Source organism: Acartia tonsa, chromosome 12 (assembly GCF_053477335.1).
Source record: "Acartia tonsa isolate MP-2025a chromosome 12, ASM5347733v1, whole genome shotgun sequence".
Taxonomy (NCBI): Eukaryota; Metazoa; Arthropoda; class Copepoda; order Calanoida; family Acartiidae; genus Acartia; species Acartia tonsa.
The window spans coordinates 9,285,732-9,307,676 of record NC_137271.1 but is presented as its reverse complement, the minus strand read 5'-3'; the positions used below and the strand labels follow the sequence as shown (position 1 = coordinate 9,307,676).

General features: G+C 30.7%; 1 protein-coding gene and 1 long non-coding RNA gene across 6 annotated transcripts in view; one reads left to right on the top strand and one right to left on the bottom strand.

The window, feature by feature from the left end:
- Positions 1-21,945, top strand: part of Sh (Potassium voltage-gated channel protein Shaker) — a 543,641-nt gene that overhangs the window by 369,651 nt on the left and 152,045 nt on the right. The window contains exons 1-3 of one of the 5 annotated variants that reach the window (XM_080179531.1): positions 5,017-5,387; positions 5,729-5,806; positions 14,589-14,668. The exons of 3 other annotated variants lie outside the window; for them this stretch is intronic. In XM_080179531.1, coding sequence (XP_080035657.1) covers positions 5,735-5,806; positions 14,589-14,668 — 152 coding nt within the window. In that variant the 5' untranslated portion in view covers positions 5,017-5,387; positions 5,729-5,734. Of the gene's footprint in view, positions 1-5,016; positions 5,388-5,728; positions 5,807-14,586; positions 14,669-21,945 lie in introns of those variants that run through there. One more of the 5 variants, XM_080179537.1, reaches the window with a different exon arrangement.
- On the bottom strand, positions 2,480-3,842 carry LOC145333692 (uncharacterized). Its single transcript, XR_013884580.1, has 2 exons — positions 3,707-3,842; positions 2,480-3,225 (listed from the first exon to the last, which is right to left on the bottom strand). It is a non-coding gene; the product is annotated as an uncharacterized LOC145333692 (long non-coding RNA).

Below are 21,945 nucleotides of genomic sequence, written 5' to 3'. Positions count from 1 at the left end.
AACATAAATGGACCTTCTTGGCAAATGAAGCCAGACGAGACGGGCGTTTCATCATAAATTGGTTTCTAAAAACCCCTGTGTATGACATAGACATTGGGCCTATGTCTTTTCTACCAGGAAGCCGGAAAACTGTATGCAGAACGATAAGAATTATAAAAAACCTCAGCAGACACCAAATGGACTTGGTTACACAACAAATGATAGACAAAAAACTCAATATGTTCCACAATAATCCCGACTACCACAAGACAAAAATACACGAGACCAGGAAGATTCCAACAAAAAGGACCGTCAAACGACTACAAAATTAAATGTAATGAAAATCTACCACTGGAAACAAAAACGCAAAAAAAAAAAAAAAAAAAAAAAAAAGATTTTATTCTTACTCAAAAAACTCAAAACAAATTTTTACCCAAAAAACCCCAAGCAAAATTTATTTTTAATCAAAACCCAAAACAAAATTTATTCTTACTCAAATAATTCAAAGCAAAATTTCCTGCTTTTAAAAGGGAAAACTTTATAAAATTTTAAAAATTAAAAACACAAAAAAGCTAATGCTAGCTAAAAAACCACAAAAAAAAACCTAAAGCTAAAGGGAAGAAACTACTCTATAATTAAGTTGTCTAAAACAATAAAATACGATAATATATATATATACTCGAGGAAATATCTGATCAATGATAGCTTTCTCTCACTGCTAGCTGCTCTTATGTAAATAATATAAGTGGAAGAGGGTGACATTGATCAGACGGTTCCTTTGACCAATAATTTAAAATATGGTAAACTGATTGAAAAATACACAAATAAAAAGAGGCTAAATTGTTTGAGTATTTTACTTTCAGCAAATAAAGTAGTAAAGTTAAAATATATTAAAAAATCGGTCAAAATCGAATAAAACGAACTATGCACTTACGGAATTTAGCAGAAAGGAGAACGATTAGCAGAGAGATGAGAGTCAGGGTGGCAATCAACACGTCTCCGGACACGGGATCAGCAGGACTTATCATGTCAAGCCCGACTTTCTCCAACTGGTATAACGTATTCTGAAAAAAGGAAAAATCATTTACTTATCAAAAGAGAATAATTAAAACAGAATAAAATAAATAAAATATAAAATTCAAACACAAAACAACTGTTATGCGATAAGCATAATACAGGGATGTTTGAAATTTTATATGATTATGAAAATGAAAAAAGTTTCTTTAAAGAAAACGTATAAAATTTAGTCCGAAAAAGATATTTATCTACCGCCATAGGGAGACTAAATATTATACAATTCTAAATTAAGGAATAGAGATTTTTAAGAAAACTGATATAAATGATTTACTTTGAAACTAAGCGATAATGACCGAAAATATTGTAATTAAAGTAATATTGTAATTAATGTAATAACATTTTATGTTTATTAAAATCAGCAAATAAAAGAAAAAAGCTAAACCAAAAACAGAAGCTGATTCTAATAAATATAAAACTATTAATATTAAGGAAATACATTATTGTGATTGAAATATTCATTTGATAAAACATTATCTATTATAGTAAAAAAGTCTCCATAGAAAGAACAGGATTAAGGATCAGTGCCGGAACAATAAAAAAGGTATATTTACCTGCAGAAACAACCGGTCCTCCTCCTTATCCCTGCCTGGCTGCCCTAGCATCTCTACCAGCTTACCGCCGGTATAGATGTTTAGGGCATTAAACTGTTGCATGGTGAGATTATACTCGGCCAGGACCGAGTATAACCTCCCCATGGCAACTTCGTTTAACATAATGCCTGACAAAAATAAATTAAAAATTGAGGAAATGAGGTCGCAGAAAATAATCGAAAATTCTGAAAAATAAGAATCACTTTTAATAATATCAACATGAAGAATTGATTCCTCATACGACAAGACAAAAAACTTATCACCGAAGGCTAATTCGAAGGGAAAAAATATTGAAATTATCACCTAGCCTTTATTTGTGCATTTACTCATGCTTTTTTCATATTATTAACCTATAAAAGGTGAATTTTCACTGTATTTTTCCCTTTTTACAAAATAAAAAATTTTCAGCGTGCCGCCACCTTAAAGTAAACTAAAACCGGCATGGTTATTCAAAATGGCGTACTCTGGAGTATACGCGGCATTCGCGAAATATGTGAGATAAGACGACATTTGGCCATCGGTATAAGTATTTTTGGTCTCTTTATATTTATGAAATAAAAACCTTAACAAAATCGTAAATATAGTATTTAGTAATTTTTCTTTGTACAAAAAACACAAAAAAATCATTAAAATAATAAACGAAAGATGTCCTATGATTTAAAACACCTCAAAAACCAAGGCTGTATGAAACACGGGTCATCCTTAGCCTCTTGAAACGTGTTATAATCGAGCTTTTCTTTTTGAGGGGGGTACATGGTTCGTCCTTTTCCCCTAAACCGATTCTATGAATAACTTGTAGAGTAGCTTTGCTGGGGAAAAATCCAAACCATACCTCAAATTATGTATTTATTCTAATGAAAATAAAAGACGATAAAATATTATCAAAATTAGACAAATTTAAAACAATTTTTAAGTAAAAAAGCACGTATAAAGACCTATTTATTAAAATGGGGAAATAAGATCTATAAAACGAAGACCCTATAAAGGTAAAGTGAGAGACAATACCCCTTTTAATAGAATGGTCATAGTACAGCTAAAAAATTATTAGCAAAAATTGTCAATATAAATTAACATTAGTAAAACAACACAAGAATCATAAAATTAGAGGTTTCGAGATAAACAAACTAAATTAAAAGAATAAAAATTTGTAAAAATAAAGGTGACATTGAAAAAACATTATTAGAAAAACTAATTTGAAACCAATAGTTTAATGTATTCTTGATGTAAAATAAAATAAAATGTGATCTTACTAATTTATGCAATGCTAATTGTGATTTAGTTGAGATATGCACACACTTTTAAATGCAAAATCTTAATAATCAGGTCGCCAATTTCCCTAAAACATGAAAATTAACACAAAAATAAAAGTCATCCCTTTTGTCTCTCTTTTTCCCAAGGCTTCAGGGCCTATAAAAGTAAACCTGGGAAAGAGAAACAGTCAGTCGTGATACGGAATTACTATATTACATATACTCTTTAAAAAAATTCTAAAATTTAAAGGGAAGACTCCCTTCTCTTTCTTTGGAATTTTCTTGAGGGTCTTGGCGGCTCACACTTAGGATTTTCATTTAAAACACACCTAAAAAATAAAAAGTTTTGTTAGATAAATTCATAAATACTTTGTTAAATAAATTGTAGAATATCATTTTATGTTGGTCAATTGAGATAAATTTAAGGATAAGGCCTTCTCAGGGCCTAAAAGCTTAGGCATCCGGACGGATAGTTATCTCCAAGTTTTGTTCTGAAGAGAACTCCTATAGCGTGGTGTGACCACACCATTAAATTGCAAGTTACTACGGGACTAAATAGGAATAACAAAGGGAAAGCACGGTGGTGGCAGCGCCACTACGGTTGATGATAGCTCATTATCTGACGGCCGATACTAACAAACCGGATCTTCCCTCGAGCTTCTGAAGTCCAAAAAGGTTGGAGATCATTATCTATTCGGACAATTTAACATTTTCGAATTAGAACTCTGAATAAGTTCAAGTCTTAAAGGTAGTTTTATTTTGCTAATACTCTGGAAGATCGGTTCGGTGCTGGCCTAGTGATTTACCTACCTGACAAAGGTACCTAACAAGGAATTTCACGCCTCACGGGGATACAGGCAGCAGAACAGGAATGTTGTAGTCATGTTCGCATGACTCTGGTAATCACAACAGATACTTCCAGTTTAAGTTGGTAAAGTCAGATACCTAGGAATAAAAAATTCTCAGATTAAATAGGAATACAAAGTTATCAGTAATATTTTGATATCATTTTCGGATTAGGGCTATTAAGAAAAAGATTATCTCTTAAAGCGAACTTGGATTTAGGATCGGTGTAATATAATTCCGCCATTCTAAGGTTAGATATACTCGCCGAACAGAGATTAATGCGTCACTGATCTGGAAAGGAGACATTGGTGAGAGATTGTAGTTCTGTGATAAAGGATTACATTTGTCCCTAGAACCCGGAGGTGACCCACACCTCGGGGCTAAAAAAACTAGTTTTAATCTCATAATTGTACATTCTATATCCGCGGAAAGCTGGATATAATACGATGCTAGACATAGTTTTCCCTAACACAATTCCCTTTCTGGATTGACATAAATAGAAGTTAGTCTGTCTTTCAGTGTATTAGATTTCAGGATAATTGGGAAATATCAGAGCTGGGGCCTTAAAAAATATTTATATTTTGTGTTAACATAAATAATTTTATATATCTTAAGCACTTGTCTTTTCTATGATAGCACTTTTAAACATTGATAATCCGCTTGTTGTCGGGGAGGTGATCTCGACCCGACATCGCGTCATAACTAAAGACATTAAAAATGGTTTATATTGCTGTCAGATGCGCTACATTAATAGTTAGAGTAGGGGGAATGCTTTGGCCCATAAACAAGCACAATTTATTATTTACAGTTAGGACTTCTCAGACAAAGGGTTGGTTGTCTGTTGGAAGTTACTTAACCTAATATTCTTGGGTGTTAGATTATCGTATCCAATTAAAAATCTAAGGTAAAATATAAGTTTAAGGCTGTGTCTCTTAGAAAGGTATGTGTAAGATATTTTTAAAAATGTGTATTTTCAATTTTTCTTTAGATTTTTGGGTCAAGCAGTTTACTCATTTGAGTAATTTTTTTAAATATGTGTTTTTATTTTTATATATATATAACTATAATTTTTGACAATAAATAAGATATATTTTTTTAATTATACTTTTAGAAAGATTTGATATACTGTGTATATAGCTTCTAGCATTATTTATGTTTGTAAGTAGTAAGGTAGTTGCTTATGGTTAAATAGATAAATATTCATTGCAACTGTTGGAATAATAAGTTTATAGTTTCAAAGATCCCAAATGAAAAGACTCAAATAAAACACCTGCTGTAGATGTGACGGGTGTTGAAACCAACTCCCATCAAGTATGACCAGACCCCTGCCAGGTGCATCTGTCCAGAAACTGTCCAGCAGCAGAAAATCCAGGAAATTGTGCAGGAGTCCTGACGCCGCCACCCCACACCCACCCACCAACCTTATTACCAACAGTGCCCCCCAATGTGATCTAAAATCGTGCAAAGAGTGCAGTGAAATAGTGAAAAAGTGTTTTAATTTTGTTGTTATTGTTGCATTAGATAATAAGCCTAGTGAGTTACACGCGCCTGATATTGTTACTTGGTGTGGTAGTGATGACCTGTTGTCTAGTTCAGAAGTAGTGGTGACTCAAGCTGGAAGTTGCCACATCTTCGCACATCTTAGGAATTTTAAAATCAGATTATTCAAAAATATAATTTCCTTCAAAGTTTCAATGCTTAACTCTTTGGGGGACCTTAACCCTCCGGAGACTTTACCTGCAATGCCCTAACTCTTAGAGCTACCAAGCACCCAATATAACCTAACCTAACTTAACCTAAAGAAAGATTACCCTATCTCTCTCCTTATTTTCAAGTTATATGAAAAGTCGAGAGGGTTCTGTGTTCGAAAAGGCTCTGATTTGACATTTTTATTTTTTCTAACTATTCTTTCAAAGCTAACCCATGCACAATATAAAATAAGTAATATTAAAACTGATTGATTGATTGATGTTGATGTGAGTGTAGAGAGTAATGATATCTTCCGGAGCCTCATATCTAATCTCTGAGAAGCAACAGAGAGGCAGTGTCCAAGAGATCACAAAGGGACATTTCACAACATTGATGACAAATTTTAAAATTAATTTGGTGGACTTTTGTTATTAAATCATTTGTTGTTTTTTTTTATAAATTTTGTAGCTTTTATTAAATATTGATTGGTTGATTCAATTCAAACATTGCAATCAATAACCAAAGAATGGGTTATCATGTTTATCGTCATTGGGGAGGTACAACATCCTCTTATCCTTTAAGATTCTTAGAAAATTTCTTAAGTAATTTTGGAAATTGTTATTTTGATGAAATGATATTAAAATAAAATAATAATTTTAAAAAATGTATTCGAATTAATGTATAGTTTTCACAAAATGGAGACAAAATACTAAACTTTTATTCCTTTGCCTATATAATTGCTGATAAAAAATACATACGATTTCTATTAATTTTCAATTTAATTGTAAAACCTATTGAACAAAAATATATAAATTCATATTCTCATAATATATATACCCATGCAGACATATTTTCAATAGATTTGATAAATTTGAAATTTACAGTCTAAATTTTAAAAAAGTGAAGCCTTTCAATAATTTGTGTTAGTTCGTATAAATGTAATGGGTAGCTTTCATTGTTTTTCTCTCCTTTTTAAATAAAAGTTTATTTGCAATTGTTTTTTAAAAATCTATTCTTTTTTATTAGAACCATCTAATGTATCTGCAGACAAAGAAATTCCCCCTCTATAATAAACATTTACTAGCATTATTATTTGTAATTACATAGCTAATCTAAATTTATTTTCTTAAAATTAGAGGGGAGATGTTGTGCTTACTTTTCAACAAAATATTTATGCTATATTTAATATACACATTATGCAGGGTTTGGTTAGGTTATACTTAGTTCAGGGTAGCCATTAAGGGTTAGGAACCCCCGCAGGGGCTAGACATAAGGAAGTAAAATCATTCCATTCATATTTTATTTTCATTTTGATTAGATAAAATTTGGTAGGTTCATTGATTGAAGGTACTTTACGGGAAAGTACCAAATTTTAGTCTACCAAAAAGCTCTTCCTATATACTATTTTAGCTGTTTTTAACACGTCTTGTGAGGGTGAAAAATGATTTGTATTCACTACTGGCGCAATATGAGAGATAAAGATTGTTTTTATGTAAACAATTTTCTTACTGTATTATTTCTAAGTCATACTTTGATCTACGAGATATCTCCACTAATAACCCTACCCCCGTTTTTGATCAAATATATATATAACATAATTACCACAAATTTAAGAAGCTCTTTATAATGCCTATAAAAATGACGTCATACTGGCCTACCATTGGTCAATGAAAATGTTTATTAGCCTGTATACTGACCATGATTTGAATTTACCTCAAAATGTCTTTGCTACAGATTTATAGAGTGAGTCCTATTCAAAACCTATTAATGTCCGGTAGACTAGAACCGGTTCAAAGCCATACTGAAAGATCATATTGTATTATATCCACTTTCCTTTATGAAAATGTACAACCATAATATTAAAACCAGTTTTGATCTTACATTTGTACATTTTTATATCCGCGGAAAGCTGTCTACAATGCGATGCGATAAATAACTTTTAAACTTTTTTGAATAGTATATCAGATTATGTATAAACAACAATTTTAGTGTATTATTTTACTCGGGGTATTAATGATATGTTTTTCCAGATTACTTTTCCCTCTCTCTGAATAATATTCTCCTTTTGTATTGTTCTTTTTTGTCCCTTTGTATCATGTGCAACAATAGTCAGACATTCCACCAGTTTTATCCAAATTTAAACAGCTAAATCAACTGAGATAATTTAGAAAAATATATAAAAAATGTAAATAAAACTGACAGGAAAGTGGAGAAAAACTATTTTGCCCAGTTTTAACCTATCTAAGATGTTTTCCTCCCTCAAAATGTAATTTTGATACCTAATTAATAATCTGTTTAGGATGGGAAATTGATAGGACTTAATTTGTCATTACACCCTGATTTATCAAAAAAATATATCCTATGATATAAAGTAGTAAGGTTTTTTTTGTCTAAAGCTAAAGATCTCTGGAAATTGGATCTGGATTGAATGTAATTTTTCAGCAAAGCTGTATAATTGTCTTTGTATGGTTTTAGATTATTTACTTAATCTACCCAACCCTCACCTAGAGTCTAGGGTTGTAGACTAAATTAGAGCATTTGACTAAAAGGTTAAATCTATTTTTAGGGAAAATACACGAAAAAAAATATTTACTTTCGATAAACTTGTTTGTAATATTATGATCTAACCAATGAATATATCCTTGCTTACAACAATGTGTTAAACATGTAATTACAACAAACTTACATTTACTAATATGATAAAAATCATATTTACAGTAATAAAAGGCTATTCTTTTTATGCTTGAAATATAGGATTTGACATAAAACTTCAATCCTTTTTTTGATCGTTTTAAAGATAATTTCAGTATGAGGTCTATTTTTATTTCCTAAATGTTGTTAGTTTCTCTTTGGTTAGTTTTTTAATATCTAGCCCTCTGTAAGAGTTAGATAGGGGCTTAAAAGCATTCAGATGGGCTCATGACTTAAATCTGAAATTAGAATGGCCTAAAACCATCATAGGATCGGTTTAGTAGTTATTGAGATCCTAAGCTTCAGTCAAAAAAAACTTACTACTGAATAAAATCATATGGGCTATGAACATATGTGTAACCTTTAAGTTACTAAAAATGCGTCATAAAGTTAAGAATATGTTTTCTCGTATTCATTCGGCACCACGGGGCTAAAAAAACTAGTTTTAATCTTATAATTGTACATTCTATATCCGCGGAAAGCCGTTTATAATACGATACGAGAAATAACTATTCTAGCATTCATCAATATTACGAAAATATGATAAATAACTATTCTTTCTTCCTTATGATGTAAACTATTAGTAAAGTCTATTTGTGATATTAGATATGGATAGAGAGGACAATTGGATGCTTATTACACTAGTTCCCAAAGTCATATAATAACGTATCTTATTCGTTGGCTTAACTTTGGGGATTTAAATGATTTTAATGCGTTGTTTCGTTAACTTGAAAGTTCAAACGTTTCAACCACTAGATTCAATCACCAGTAGGGGTAATTTTGTGTATCATTTTTGGGGATGTACATCAATGTATCGGCTATTGTCCTATCCTTTCAGATCTCTGGATGTAAACTATTAGTAAAGTCTATTTGTAATAATAGAAGAGCAACATTTGGTAGAAACATTGATGTTGCACCAAAGCACCAAGGTCATTACAATTGTATTTTTTTGCTTCCTATATTATTTATCAGAAAACGGATTCATGTATCAATTAGATAAAATCCGAAAGCATAGCAATTTAATTTTATATCACATTATATGAAATAAACATCATATTCCCATATTTTTGAAACATTAAATGAGGAATCACTGAACGATTAGGAAAAATATGATTATTTACAGTTTTATTTTAGGGATAAGATAATTGCCGATTAATTGATATATATCCCCAATGATGATACACAAAATTACTCCCTGTTTAGATTCAAATTAGTAGTTAAAACGTTTGAACACTCAACTTAATGAAAAAAACAATCAAAATTCACTAAATTCCCAAAGTTGTTTGTTAAACGAATAAGAAAGCGTTAATATGAAACTTTGGGGAATAGTGTAAAAAGCAGTCCACTGTCCTCTCTCACTCTCTGATTTTATTAATTTCTGATTTGTTTTCAGCCTAAATTAATAAATCTCGAGCTTTTTCCTCGTGGAAAACGGTCTAATTTTAGATATGAAAAATTGTTAACTAAAATGTGAGTTGTTTGATGTTTGATAAATTCTCTGAAAATGTAAATTGAAAATTAGATGTTTATCTGTCCATGAACTTTTATACTTAGCATCAGACAGGGTGTCTATAAAAATAGGAATTTTATACTTAGCATCAGGCAGGGTGTCCGTAAAAATGGGAATTTTATACTAAGCATCAGGCAGGGTGTCCATAAAAATAGGAATTTTATACTTAGCATCAGACAGGGTGTCCGTAAAAATGGGAATTTTATACTTAGCATCAGACAGGGTGTCCGTAAAAACTAAAATTGAGCATTACAAAGTTTTTTTGGACACAAAATTAAAGATATAAGAGTTTGAAAATGAACTTTATATTATTGAATTATAGCATCTTAACTAACAATAACTTCTTGCAATAAGCGTTGCTACAATATAATTAGGGTGTTTTTGTCAATATGTACTGAGGCTACGGTTCTTTGTAAAGTTGGTTTTCTGTATTATTACTGTTTTGGTTTAACTAGCGGCTGTGCCCCTAGAGGCCTCTAGTGGCTCTTTAAATGTTTTGTTTTTTTTAAATATCTAATTCGATAAATAATTTCTCTCTGTTAAGATCAGCTGTTATTTTTATTAATGTCTACGATACTGGCGCAACCCTGCGTAAAAAAGATAAATTTTTTTCGGTATTTTTTGGCGATTTCTCTTTGGAGGGTGTTGCCAAATTAGTTATAAACCTTCCTAGGAGAACCATATCGGTTTAGTGGTTAGCGAGAATTTTCGGCACAGACAGATTTCCGTTTATTGTATTTTGATGATTTAATTTTATTGCAACAGCTACGTTACTTAATTCCTTAAAGTGCGGAATTTAATAGTTATTTCTCGCATCGTATTATAAACGGCTTTTTGCGGATATAGAATGTACAATTATAAGATTAAAACCAGTTTTTTAGCCCCTAGGTGCCGTAGGCACGGGCTAAAAAAAGCTGGTTTTAATCTTATGATTGTACATTTTTATATTCGTAGAAAGCTGGATATAATACGATGCTAGACATAGTTTTTTCATATGGATGAGAACCGGTTCCTATCCACCGGATTCGAATGAATACGAGAAAATTTCTTAATATTTTCAAACATGTAGTTATGTTTAAACATCTTCATATGTATGAAGCTAGCAAGGGAGGGAGGGGACAATAGGCTATTTACTACACAAGTCCCCAATTTTTTATATAACTTATCTTATTCGTTGGCTCATCAGCTTTGGAGACTTTTCTCGAATTTTGATTTAATTGACTCATTAAGTTAGCATCAAAAAGTTTTTATCCATTAAATGTAAGCTACAGAAGGGTAATATGTGTATAATAATTGGAGATGTACATCAATTTATCAATCATTGTCTTATTCCTTTAGATCCCTGGAAGCTAGCCTACTTTTTGCTTCATTTTATATTTCAAAATTATGAATGAATTTGCCATTTCAAATTTGCAAATAAAAAAATCTATAAAATTAAAAGAGCCTTAGAAGTAGGCATATTAAACTTGTTACTAAATCGTAATTATTTTAAGGTGATTTTGCAATAGTTTTATTACTTTCTTACAGTTACATATTGGACTAGTTATTTATCGCATTTGAGACAGCTTTTCCGCGGAAATTAAAATTAAAAATTTTGAGATTAAACTTATTATTTTTTTATTTCAATATTCGTAGAATACGATACTATACATGATTTTAGTATGGCTTAGAACCGCGACCGTGGCTCAACACGCAGCGCATCCGCTTGTCGTCGGGAAGGTGATAGGTTCGAATCTCGGTCCGACACCGCGTCAAAACTAAAGACGTTAAAAATGGTTCCTACTGCTGCTATGTCAGGTGCGCGACATAAATAGTTTGAGTAGGGGGAATGCCTTGGCCAAAAACAGGCGCAACTCACTACCATGCACAGTTAGGACTTCTCAGACAAAGGTCGTGCAATCAAAGGGTTTGTTGTCTGATGGGCAAATGGACGCTTTACACCGCAATCATAGGGCTTAGGGCTGACAACCCTATCCCATGTCCATAAAAAGCCACATTGTTACAGAAACACTGACAAATTGTCCGCGGCCTTTGCTCCCCCTGTGGAGTGAAAAGGGCTTGTTACTGGTTTTTTTAGAACCGGTTTTAATACAGAGGATATTATTCGGTTTCGAAGCCATACTTGAAGAAATATTCACTCTCATGCTATCAAATTGACTTTAAATGCTTTCGCGAGCTTTAAATATTAAAATTCCAATTGTGATTTTTAATTCGCTTTGTCTGTCCGCCAGTCCGTTTGTAGAGGGGAAATGTGATTTTCTCGGCTGCTATCTAAGATAAACTGATGATTTTTTCTACTTTTTTTTACAGAATATTTGTTTCTGTTTCTGGTTGCAATATCATTAGTTATAATGATATAGCATACTAATATTAAACAAGGATGACAATATTGGTAGAGTGTACTTTTTTGATACAGCCAGTAGTTTTTGATAAAATAGTCAAAAAAATTAATTCGTATTATTGAAAGGATAGATAAAGGAGTCCCCAAAGTTTTATTAGAACGGGTTTTTATTTCTCGGCTTAACAACCTTTAGAACTTTTATTGAATTTGATTGATTGGTTGTTCAAACGTTTCAATCAATAATTCTAATATACTAAAGGGGTAATTTTGTGTATAATCATTGGGGATGTACATCAATTAATCGGTCATTGTTATACCTTTAAATCCTTGTAAATAATTATTAAAATATTGAAATAAAAGTATTAAGAAAAAAATGTTGTTTTAGCTTGTCCTTTGTACAGCAAATTAAAGACAATTATAACCATATAAAGGATCCTTGTTTGAGATCAAATTAGTTGTTTTTTGGGTGGCAATATCTCCGCCCTTGAATTTGTTATTCTATGTTTGCGACCATAATTATAATTGTTTAGAAGACAGTTCTGTAATAAGACTAGTTGATACATTCTTAATTTACTATTTTGTTCACTTTACTCTTTAATAAAATCATAAAAATGAAAGTATGCCCTTTTACTCTATCATGTATTTATGTACAATTTCGTTTGACTTAGAAATTATTGTTCTGCTTATAAAGTACTGACACTCTACAAGAGTTATTGTTTGTTCTTTCTTCTAATTTTAGAGCTTCGCTTTTACGAATGTTGTCATCCTTGTTTTTATAGAATTATCATTTAATACATATAAAAATTATTTTTGAATCATATTAGTAAATGTTGATTATAACAACTGGTGTACGACTATGCAAATGGTATTCATAAATACTATCTAATCATACATGGAAGGAAATATAAACTAAATATACTCAGGGATATAAAGGGATAAGACAATGGCCGATAAATTGATCTATGTACATATCCAATGATGATACACAAACTTAACCCTTCTGTTGATTACAATAATTTGTTAACAAGGTGTTACTTCAACGATTAAAAAAAAACCTATTAAAAACTTTGGTGACTAATGTACTAAACAGTAAACAGCCCATTGTCCCCTTCCTTCTTGACGAAATATACTTATATTGGCGCCATAAAGGAAGCATAAACATAAATTTAAACTCATATTCAAAATCTGTAATTAGTAGTACAGGACACACATTAGTCTCATCTAAAGTAGTAGGATGTACTTGTGTCTGTCCAAATGAATTTTTGTATCTTCCCTTTTTTTGGATTTTAAATTCTTTTATATTTTTATTTATAAATGTTTTATAGGGTTCAATGATACATTAAAGGACAGTAATCATTTTTTTCAAACCTAAATTTGTTTACAATTATATTGTTTCTAACCCATTAAAGATAATTTTTGTCTATATATCCACTTAACTAATTATCTATCCATCTATCTGTTTAACATTTAAATACAATATGCATAGAGAGAGTAGATAACATTTATAAATTGGAAAAATGCCAGTTTTTTAAACATGTGTCTTTAAGTACGCCCATTCATTGTAGCCAAAATGTTGACAAAAAAGTACATTGTCAAAAAATATGTAAAAAAATGTATTTTTCACTAATAATGAATTATAGGATTATTTTGTTAATTTAGATTTTGCATTGATATAGTCTGTCATTAGGATAAGATTAAAATTAATTCTTATTTATTTAAGATACTTTTTGTAGGAACTATTTGTCTATAAACGGAAATTCATTTAGTTTTTAACGTGGACTACAATTGATGGGAATTAATTTGTTGTAAAATTAGAAGAGTATTGTAATAATTTAGCCAAAAAAATAAAACTTTATTTTATAATTAACTATTTATATATTTTATTTTTTTTAGGTAAGTTGAATCCTTAATTAAGTCATGATTATTTATTCGTCCATTAGTTCTTTGAAAAAGTATAGTCTAAAAGATACCAAAAATTTGGTAACAATTTATGAAAATTTGTCTCATAATGTTAACTGTTTCCCAAAAAGGAAAACTATGCACGATTTATAAATGGTAAAATTACAAATAAGCTACGAAGCTTAATATAGTGCCTATAAAATATGACGTCATACTGGCCTATCATTGGTCAATTAAAATGTATACTTGTCTTCCATTGGTAATTTAGTCTGTGTATTGGCCTATCATTGGTTACTTGTATTGTATGACGTCAATTTCGCAGGCACTATAAAGAGCTTAATAAGCTACACAGCTTCCTTAAAAACAGCAAAAAGATGTTAATAGCAAGGAGGAAAGAGAAACTGTCCCAATTTTGTATAACTTTAGCGGAACAAGTTCCAATTACGTCATATTTTTCTTTCCCGAAAAAGGGAGGGGGGGAAGAAAATCTCTTCAAAAGAGATGGGGAAAACCCCCTTTTCTCCCATCTCTTTTTTCTTCCCCCCTTCCCTTTTTTTCTTTCCCCTTCTCTTTTTCGGGAAAGAAAAATATGACGTAATTGGAACTTGTTCCGCAAAAGATATACAAAATTGGGACAGTTTCTCTTTCCTCATAGCAAGTATAGGGTAAAAAATAAAAACAAAAAATTTGTCTCAACGTTGGTGTGTGCTGTCCAGCAGGAGCTCCGTAGGGAGGAGAAAGAGGAGAACTACGACAATGTTCCCAGCATCCAGAATCTTCTCGACAGATACAATAGGTACAGATACAACCTGCCAGGCTAACTAACCATGCTATTGGTAATTTTTAGGTTTAGTGGTTTGAACCATAATTAACCCCTTTCTAAAATTAACTTTGAACAAAGGGGCTCCTTTTTTTTCAATTATTTTCCATAAATTAAGGTTAAACCTTTAATCAAATGCTCTTATTAAGTCTAAATGTTCTTATTAATGAACAGATTATAAAGCAACGTTTTGTCATAATTAAGAACAGTTTGACCTAATAAGAGCATTTAACTAAAAGGGTACATCCAATTTTGTTGAAGATACGCAAATAAATGACCCCCTTTATAGAAAGAATTTTTTTTTATATAATATAAAGGTATAACACAACTGAAGGAAGACTCTGACGCCTAAAACTTGAAAGAATACATATACAATCAAATCTTTACGTGGTTTATAAAATCATTTCAGTTAATGTAAAATAATAGAATTTTAGAAGGTTTTTTTATGTTTCAAACCAATTGAACCTAAACCTTGCCAAGCATATAAATGTTACATTTATGTTTGTGTAAGAAGTTTATACTAAAGATTATAAAATTGAGATACAATTTAGTATTGAATGTTTTAAACCACTTTACCTTGAAGAAAAAAACTTGTATTTATAATTAAAGTCAATATGTAATCTTTAATATAATCCACTTCTGTTTGTGTGTGTTTAAAAAAATAACTAACAAATAATATTTAGAAATTTAAAACAATGAATTCCTGAAAAATACAGAAAGACGGACACCTATAACCAGCTTAAATTTAAATAAAGGAATGAAAATTAGAAATAAATTAATCAAAAATAAATTAGATATAATTTAATGTGTTGTTTATGTTAACTGTTTGATGTGCTTTTTGTAAACTAACCCTAACTATAATTTTTTGCTACTTATGAATGAAGTCATCCTTATTTTCGTATTTACATAATTAGTAATAATACAAATATATTTCAAAGTTTGTCAAAGGTTTCTGATTAGAGAGTAAAAAAAGATATATGTTAGAATTGGATATTGAAAATAACAAAATATTATATGTTAAGCATGAATTGAGTGAAATGAAACTTTCAAGGATTCAATCCTAATATAAAAGTATATTTTCCGCTTATCTTTCAGTCTCTTGAATTTTAATTGCTAGAACTACAAAGATCCTTGCATTTGAAGGGGGTAGGGGAAATAGTCAACTCCCCAAGATAAAGTTTTTCCTCAAATTTATTTCAATATTAACATTTTTAAGTGGTGGTTTATCGCCCACCCTATCTTTAAGATTCCATCACTTGGATTCTAGGGAAACAACCACTAGATAAGGTAAAAGGCACCACTATAGCATAAATTCCTACAAAATAATCTATTTTCATAAGTTGATTCATTTTTCTACATTAATTTATCTATTCTTTTACTTTATTTCAAAAATAAATACAGCATTTGTAACTGGAAGAGTTATTTATCGCATTGTATTATAGACAGCTTTATGCGGATATTAAAATGAAATGATAACAAATTTTGTTAGCCTCGAGGGGCCGAAAACTGGTTTTAATTTTAATTTTGATTTTTACTTTAATATTCGTGAAAAATTGTCTGTATTACATGATTATTCAGTATGGCTGAGAACTGGTCATAATCCAGCGGATATTAATCGGTTTCGAAGCCACACTGGAAAATATTTTACTCTTTTTCCATATATAAACATTGTTTTACTAAAAGAAAAAATATATATAAGGAGAAATATAATTTTATTTTCCATTGTCATATCACTGTATCCCTGTTTTATGCATCTTCTTGCTTTAAATGTTTAAATGTCAGCCACTTTTAGATTTTCACAGGCATTTTGGCACTGGCTAGTCTCCTCAAATAAGAAATCTATAATAGTTATTTATAACATCACATTATAAAAAGCTTTTAGTTTTTAGTTTGCCTGATCCAGCGGATGTTATCGGTTTTGAAGCCATACTGGAAAATAATATTATCGCATTTGATTCAGTAAACTTTTACAAGGAAAAGTCTTTGCTGTTAAAGATTTAGGTTTTAGGAAAAACTTATTCTCTCTCTCTCTCTCTCCTTCTCTCTCTCTCTCTCTCTCTCTCTCTCTCTCTCTCTCTCTCTCTCTCTCTCTCTCTCTCTCTCTCTCTCTCTCTCGCTCTCGCTCTCTCTCTCTCTCTCTCTCTCTCTCTCTCTCTCTCTCTCTCTCTCTCTCTCTCTCTCTCTCTCTCTCTTTCTCTTTCTTAGCCTATAACTTAAGCTTCGGTACAACTAGACGTTAAACATCATGTTTTATGCTCTGTTCATGTAAAGGAGTTTAATACTTTATCAAGATAATCTAGAATTCAAGGAATAGTCATTCGTCTGTCTTGAATTTATTTAAATATTTCTTTTTTGTAATGAATAGACTAAGCCCCTAGAGGCCTCCAGAGGCAATTTAGGGGAAGAATTTGGGGTAAGTAAGCTCCTTTTTATTTGAGGGTAATAATTTAACCTTATGTATACCAACCATAACAACAAGACCAAATATATATTTTTCAGAATGTTTGTCCCCGTCATGCCTGACTTTGTGAGTCAGATAACACTGCTTAGTCATAAGACAAATGCCTTTTTCTAAGTTGCACATTTTATATAAATTAAAAAATCTTGAAATTATTTTGTGTATATCTCTTGCATAAAGATGTTTGATACATTCTACTATGTATCTGTGGTATCCGCCTAGGTTAAATGGCAGACACCCGAGTTCAAATGACTACGGCAGTGCGAACAGACGTGGACACGTATGTTATAGAGAAGCTACGCTTCTCTAGCAATCACTAAATAATAAACAGAGTCTATTCAGATGTTCCTTTATTCAGGGTCTAAGGTTTACTAAAGTTATATACAACAAACAATAAATACACAGATTGGAATAAGTAATCATAAAGCAGAATCAATATAAATACATATACAATAATCAGATTGGGCAATAATGATCCCCCATCCCTGGAAAGGGTGGGGGAACCAAACAATACAGCTTAACCATAATAAGGCTGTCAAAATCTATCATTAATTTTAAGGCATAGGGAGGGGTCGGCTGACCCCTTCCCCAGTACTCGGGGGAGGGCCCTCGGCCCTTCTCCGAACCAAGGTCAGGGTTGCCATGGAACATGGCTCACGGCTGCCGAATACCACATATCTAATAAACAGAAAAATTAGTAAATTTGGGATTTTTTAAGGATATTCTTTTGCTCCCTTGGTTCCCCTTGAAATACAGAGACCTCAGATGCTTGGAGCGCAGCCGCTTGTTCATATTTAATGTATTTAATCAATGAAAAGAAATACAAATATGCAGAATAGTAAGATAGGTAGATTATAAAATAATGAGTCCAAAAAAACGTGGCGGCAGCGAGCTACACAAACAAGAACAATTTTTTACATAGAAAACATCTAAAGAAATAAGACAATTACCGACAAATTGATGTACTCTACCAATGATGATACACAAAATTACCACTTTTGTATAATATAATTAGTGGTTGACGACACTCAACTTAATGAACCAACCAATCAAAATTGAGTAAAAGTCTCTAAAAATGTTGAAAAGAAAAGAAAAAAATATATGTTAATTTGATAAAGTGGCCTTGGGTTGAGATGGATCTATATATATTCTATTACAGTTCAGAGTTTTGTGGGGAATTATAAGATAGTAGATAATTTAAGGGTATCTTTTAAAACGTATCGTATTATAGACAGCTTTACGCGGATATTTAAAAAATTATAAGATAAAATACCAGTTATCCCCGAGGGGCCGAAGTCCAAGGTTTAAAAAACTGGTATTAATTTTTTATTTTTTTTAATATTCAACAAAAAATTGTCTCTAATACGAAGCTTTACATGAGTTTTCAGTATGGCTGAGAACCGGTTCTGATACAGCGGATATTAATCGGTTTCAAAGCCATACTGGAAATTTTTTTAATTACTGTTCCTTTCTCCCGTAAGCTCGTAAAAACTTGGCATCGTGTTGAATAATTTTTTTTTCAACCTAAAAATGCATCAAAAGATTTATACATTATGTAAGTGTTAAGTGTAGCGAAGCTACTATTAAAGGCTAGATGTCCGGTTGTCTTTTGCTCATGATCTTGTTTGTTAACTATAATAAAGGAAAAATGGATATCAAGAAACAAAATTAAAGTTTGAAGCCGAAGGTACTTAATAATTTCTTAATATCAGAGCATCAATTTCTTCTTTAATTTTTTTTTTTAAATACGTACTTTGGGTTACATTTTTCTTGTTCATTGTATACCTTTACATTAACTCTTTTTCAACAAGCAAACATATTGTAGAATATTATTTTTTAAACTTTTATATTTAGTTTATAAATTTTAAGAAAACTATTTTTGAAGATAATTGTCTCTTGGTTAAATATTTAGGCAAATAAAAATTAATGTTTTCTACGATTTCAGTTTTTTTTTAATTCATAAAAATTCTAATTGCCTCTTATGGTCTAATAAAAACTCTTGGGATGGAGGTTGCATAATACCTCGCTTAGACCAATACAAAACGTCCCTGACTATAATAGAACGACCTTTGTTTAATAAATCTTACTAACATATACAAACTACTCCATAGTATAGGATTGTATATTATTTACATTTTCAAAAATGAAATATAAGAGCACAGTATCAAATGCTTTTTGCAAGTCAAAATTTGAAACTTTAATGAGCTTGTTTGATTTTGTGTAAAAGTTGAAAACTGTTTCTATTGAAATATATTTGCCTATCTTAAGCCCTAGTTTCAAACTTCTAGCCTAACTTTAATTGATGAATGGTTTTCTTTTGAGTGTTGGGGCATTAGAGTCATTTGTAGCAGGCTGGCGAAGATTTTAGACATTTAAAAACTGATATTAGATTTTTGAAAGTTTTAAATATTTACAACAATAAAACCTCAAATATTTTCTATAACTTTTAGAAGAAGCCTCAAATATTTATTTTAACAGATAGTAACAAAACAACATGAATGGATAAGTTAGATTTAATGTCATTTACATAAAGATAATCAAGAACAGAAGCTCTTTAAAGTGCCTGTAAAAAATGACGTCATACTTGACTACCATTGGTCAATTAAAAGGTATACTTGCATGCCTTTGGTAATTTAGTCTATGTATTTGCCAATCATTGGTCATTTGCATTGTATGAAATCATTTTTTATAGGCACCTTAAAAAGCTTTTCAAGAATAGGACAGACAAAATATGTTTTATTTTACTCTATCAAGTTTAGAATAGACTGAAATATATATTGACTCTAAATTGCTAATTATTTTTAAACAATCTATTACAGGTTTATAAGAACACCTTCTTTTGAAGAAACTTTACCCTTGTCTTACATATTTTGTAGATTTTATATATTTACATTGTCATTAACACCTTATTAAACAGTTTTCTACAAAAATTTATTTAAACTCATATAAGTATGTCCTGTAAGATCTCGTTAACGGAAAAAAGTCATATTTTATAAATAATATGACTTAAAATATGTAATTCAAAATATGCTTTATTTTTAATACTTTTAAAAACTTTTAATTGCAAAAATGAATCCACTTTGTTTCATTTTAATATCCGCGGAAAGCTTTGTATAATACGATGCGATAAATAACTATTATGTCTTATGTAATATGTACTGTAGAAACAAGCAACTGAGAACCGTTAAAAAAAATTGTTTCTTTTTACCCTTACAGATCGAAAGTTTATAATTATATTTTTCTATTTCTTCTTTTAATGTTATCATCTCTTTCTCTCTCTCTCTCCTCTTCCTCTCTATTTCTCCACCCAACCCCCCAACCCCCCCTCTCTCTCTCTCTCTCATTTTCTTTCTCTCTTTATCTCTTTCTATCCATCTATCTCTAACCTAACTATCATTTCCTCTATTTCTTGTGTCTCTCCTTATCTCTATATTTTTCTATGTCCCTCTTCTGTCTTTCTCTGTCTAACTATCTATCTATCTCTCTCGCTTTATCTATTTTGTTTCTCTATCTATCTAATTTTAACCAAATAAAGCCAAAACTACTTTCTATATTGTGTACACCTATAAACATAATTTTCCTTGTTTACCCAGCACCCAATATGCTCGGGAAAAAATTAATTTTCTTATTTCTTATTCCACCATCAATATTAGGCAGGGCTGTGGTGCTTTGCACATTATTTTGGTAGAAAAACGTAAATGAAACAGAGAATTTAATAATATTAAAATTGCTAATTTAAAATGCAAACAATATAAAGTAATCCTGCGAAAAGATTTCTACCATTAAAAAATTTACAACACAATTTCAATGGGCAACAAAGGAAAAGTAATTCTGCTACAATTTTTAAAGTAATTTTGGAATTCATGAAATGATTGATAAATTCTTTAATGGGATTGATTTTATGATGCTTTGTATACTTTTATAATTCACTTTTCGTGATTTTTGAGATCCATCTCTAAACAAGGAAGAATTAAGACCGTCAGAATGACATAATTTTGGAATGGTTAGCTGCATAATTGATAAATATTTCTAAAGATCCGCATATCTGAATCTTGTAGGAGCATAGAGCAAAGTAATATGTCAAAACCAAAGCCAGATATACCAAGGAAATAGATAGACAGATACATATATACCAAGGAAATAGATAGATAGATACAGATATACTAAGGAAATAGATAGATAGATACAGATATAGCAAGGAAATAGATAGATAGATACAGATATACCAAGGAAATAGATAGATAGATACAGATATACCAAGGAAATAGATAGATAGATACAGATATACCAAGGAAATAGATAGATAGATACAGATATACTAAGGAAATAAATAGATAGATACAGATATACCAAGGAAATAGATAGATAGGTACAGATATACCAAGGAAATAGATAGATAAATACAGATATACCAAGGAAATAGATAAATAGATACAGATATACCAAGAAAATAGATAGATAGATACCAAGGAAATAGATAGATAGGTACAGATATACCAAGGAAATAGATAGATAAATACAGATATACCAAGGAAATAGATAGATATATACAGATATACCAAGGAAATAGATAGATAGATACAGATATACCAAGGAAATAGATAGATAGATACAGATATACCAAGGAAATAGAAAGATAGATACAGATATACCAAGGAAATAGATAGATAGATACAGATATACCAAGGAAATAGATAGATAGATACAGATATACCAAGGAAATAGATAGATAGATACAGATATACCAAGGAAATAGATAGATAAATACAGATATACCAAGGAAATAGATAGATAG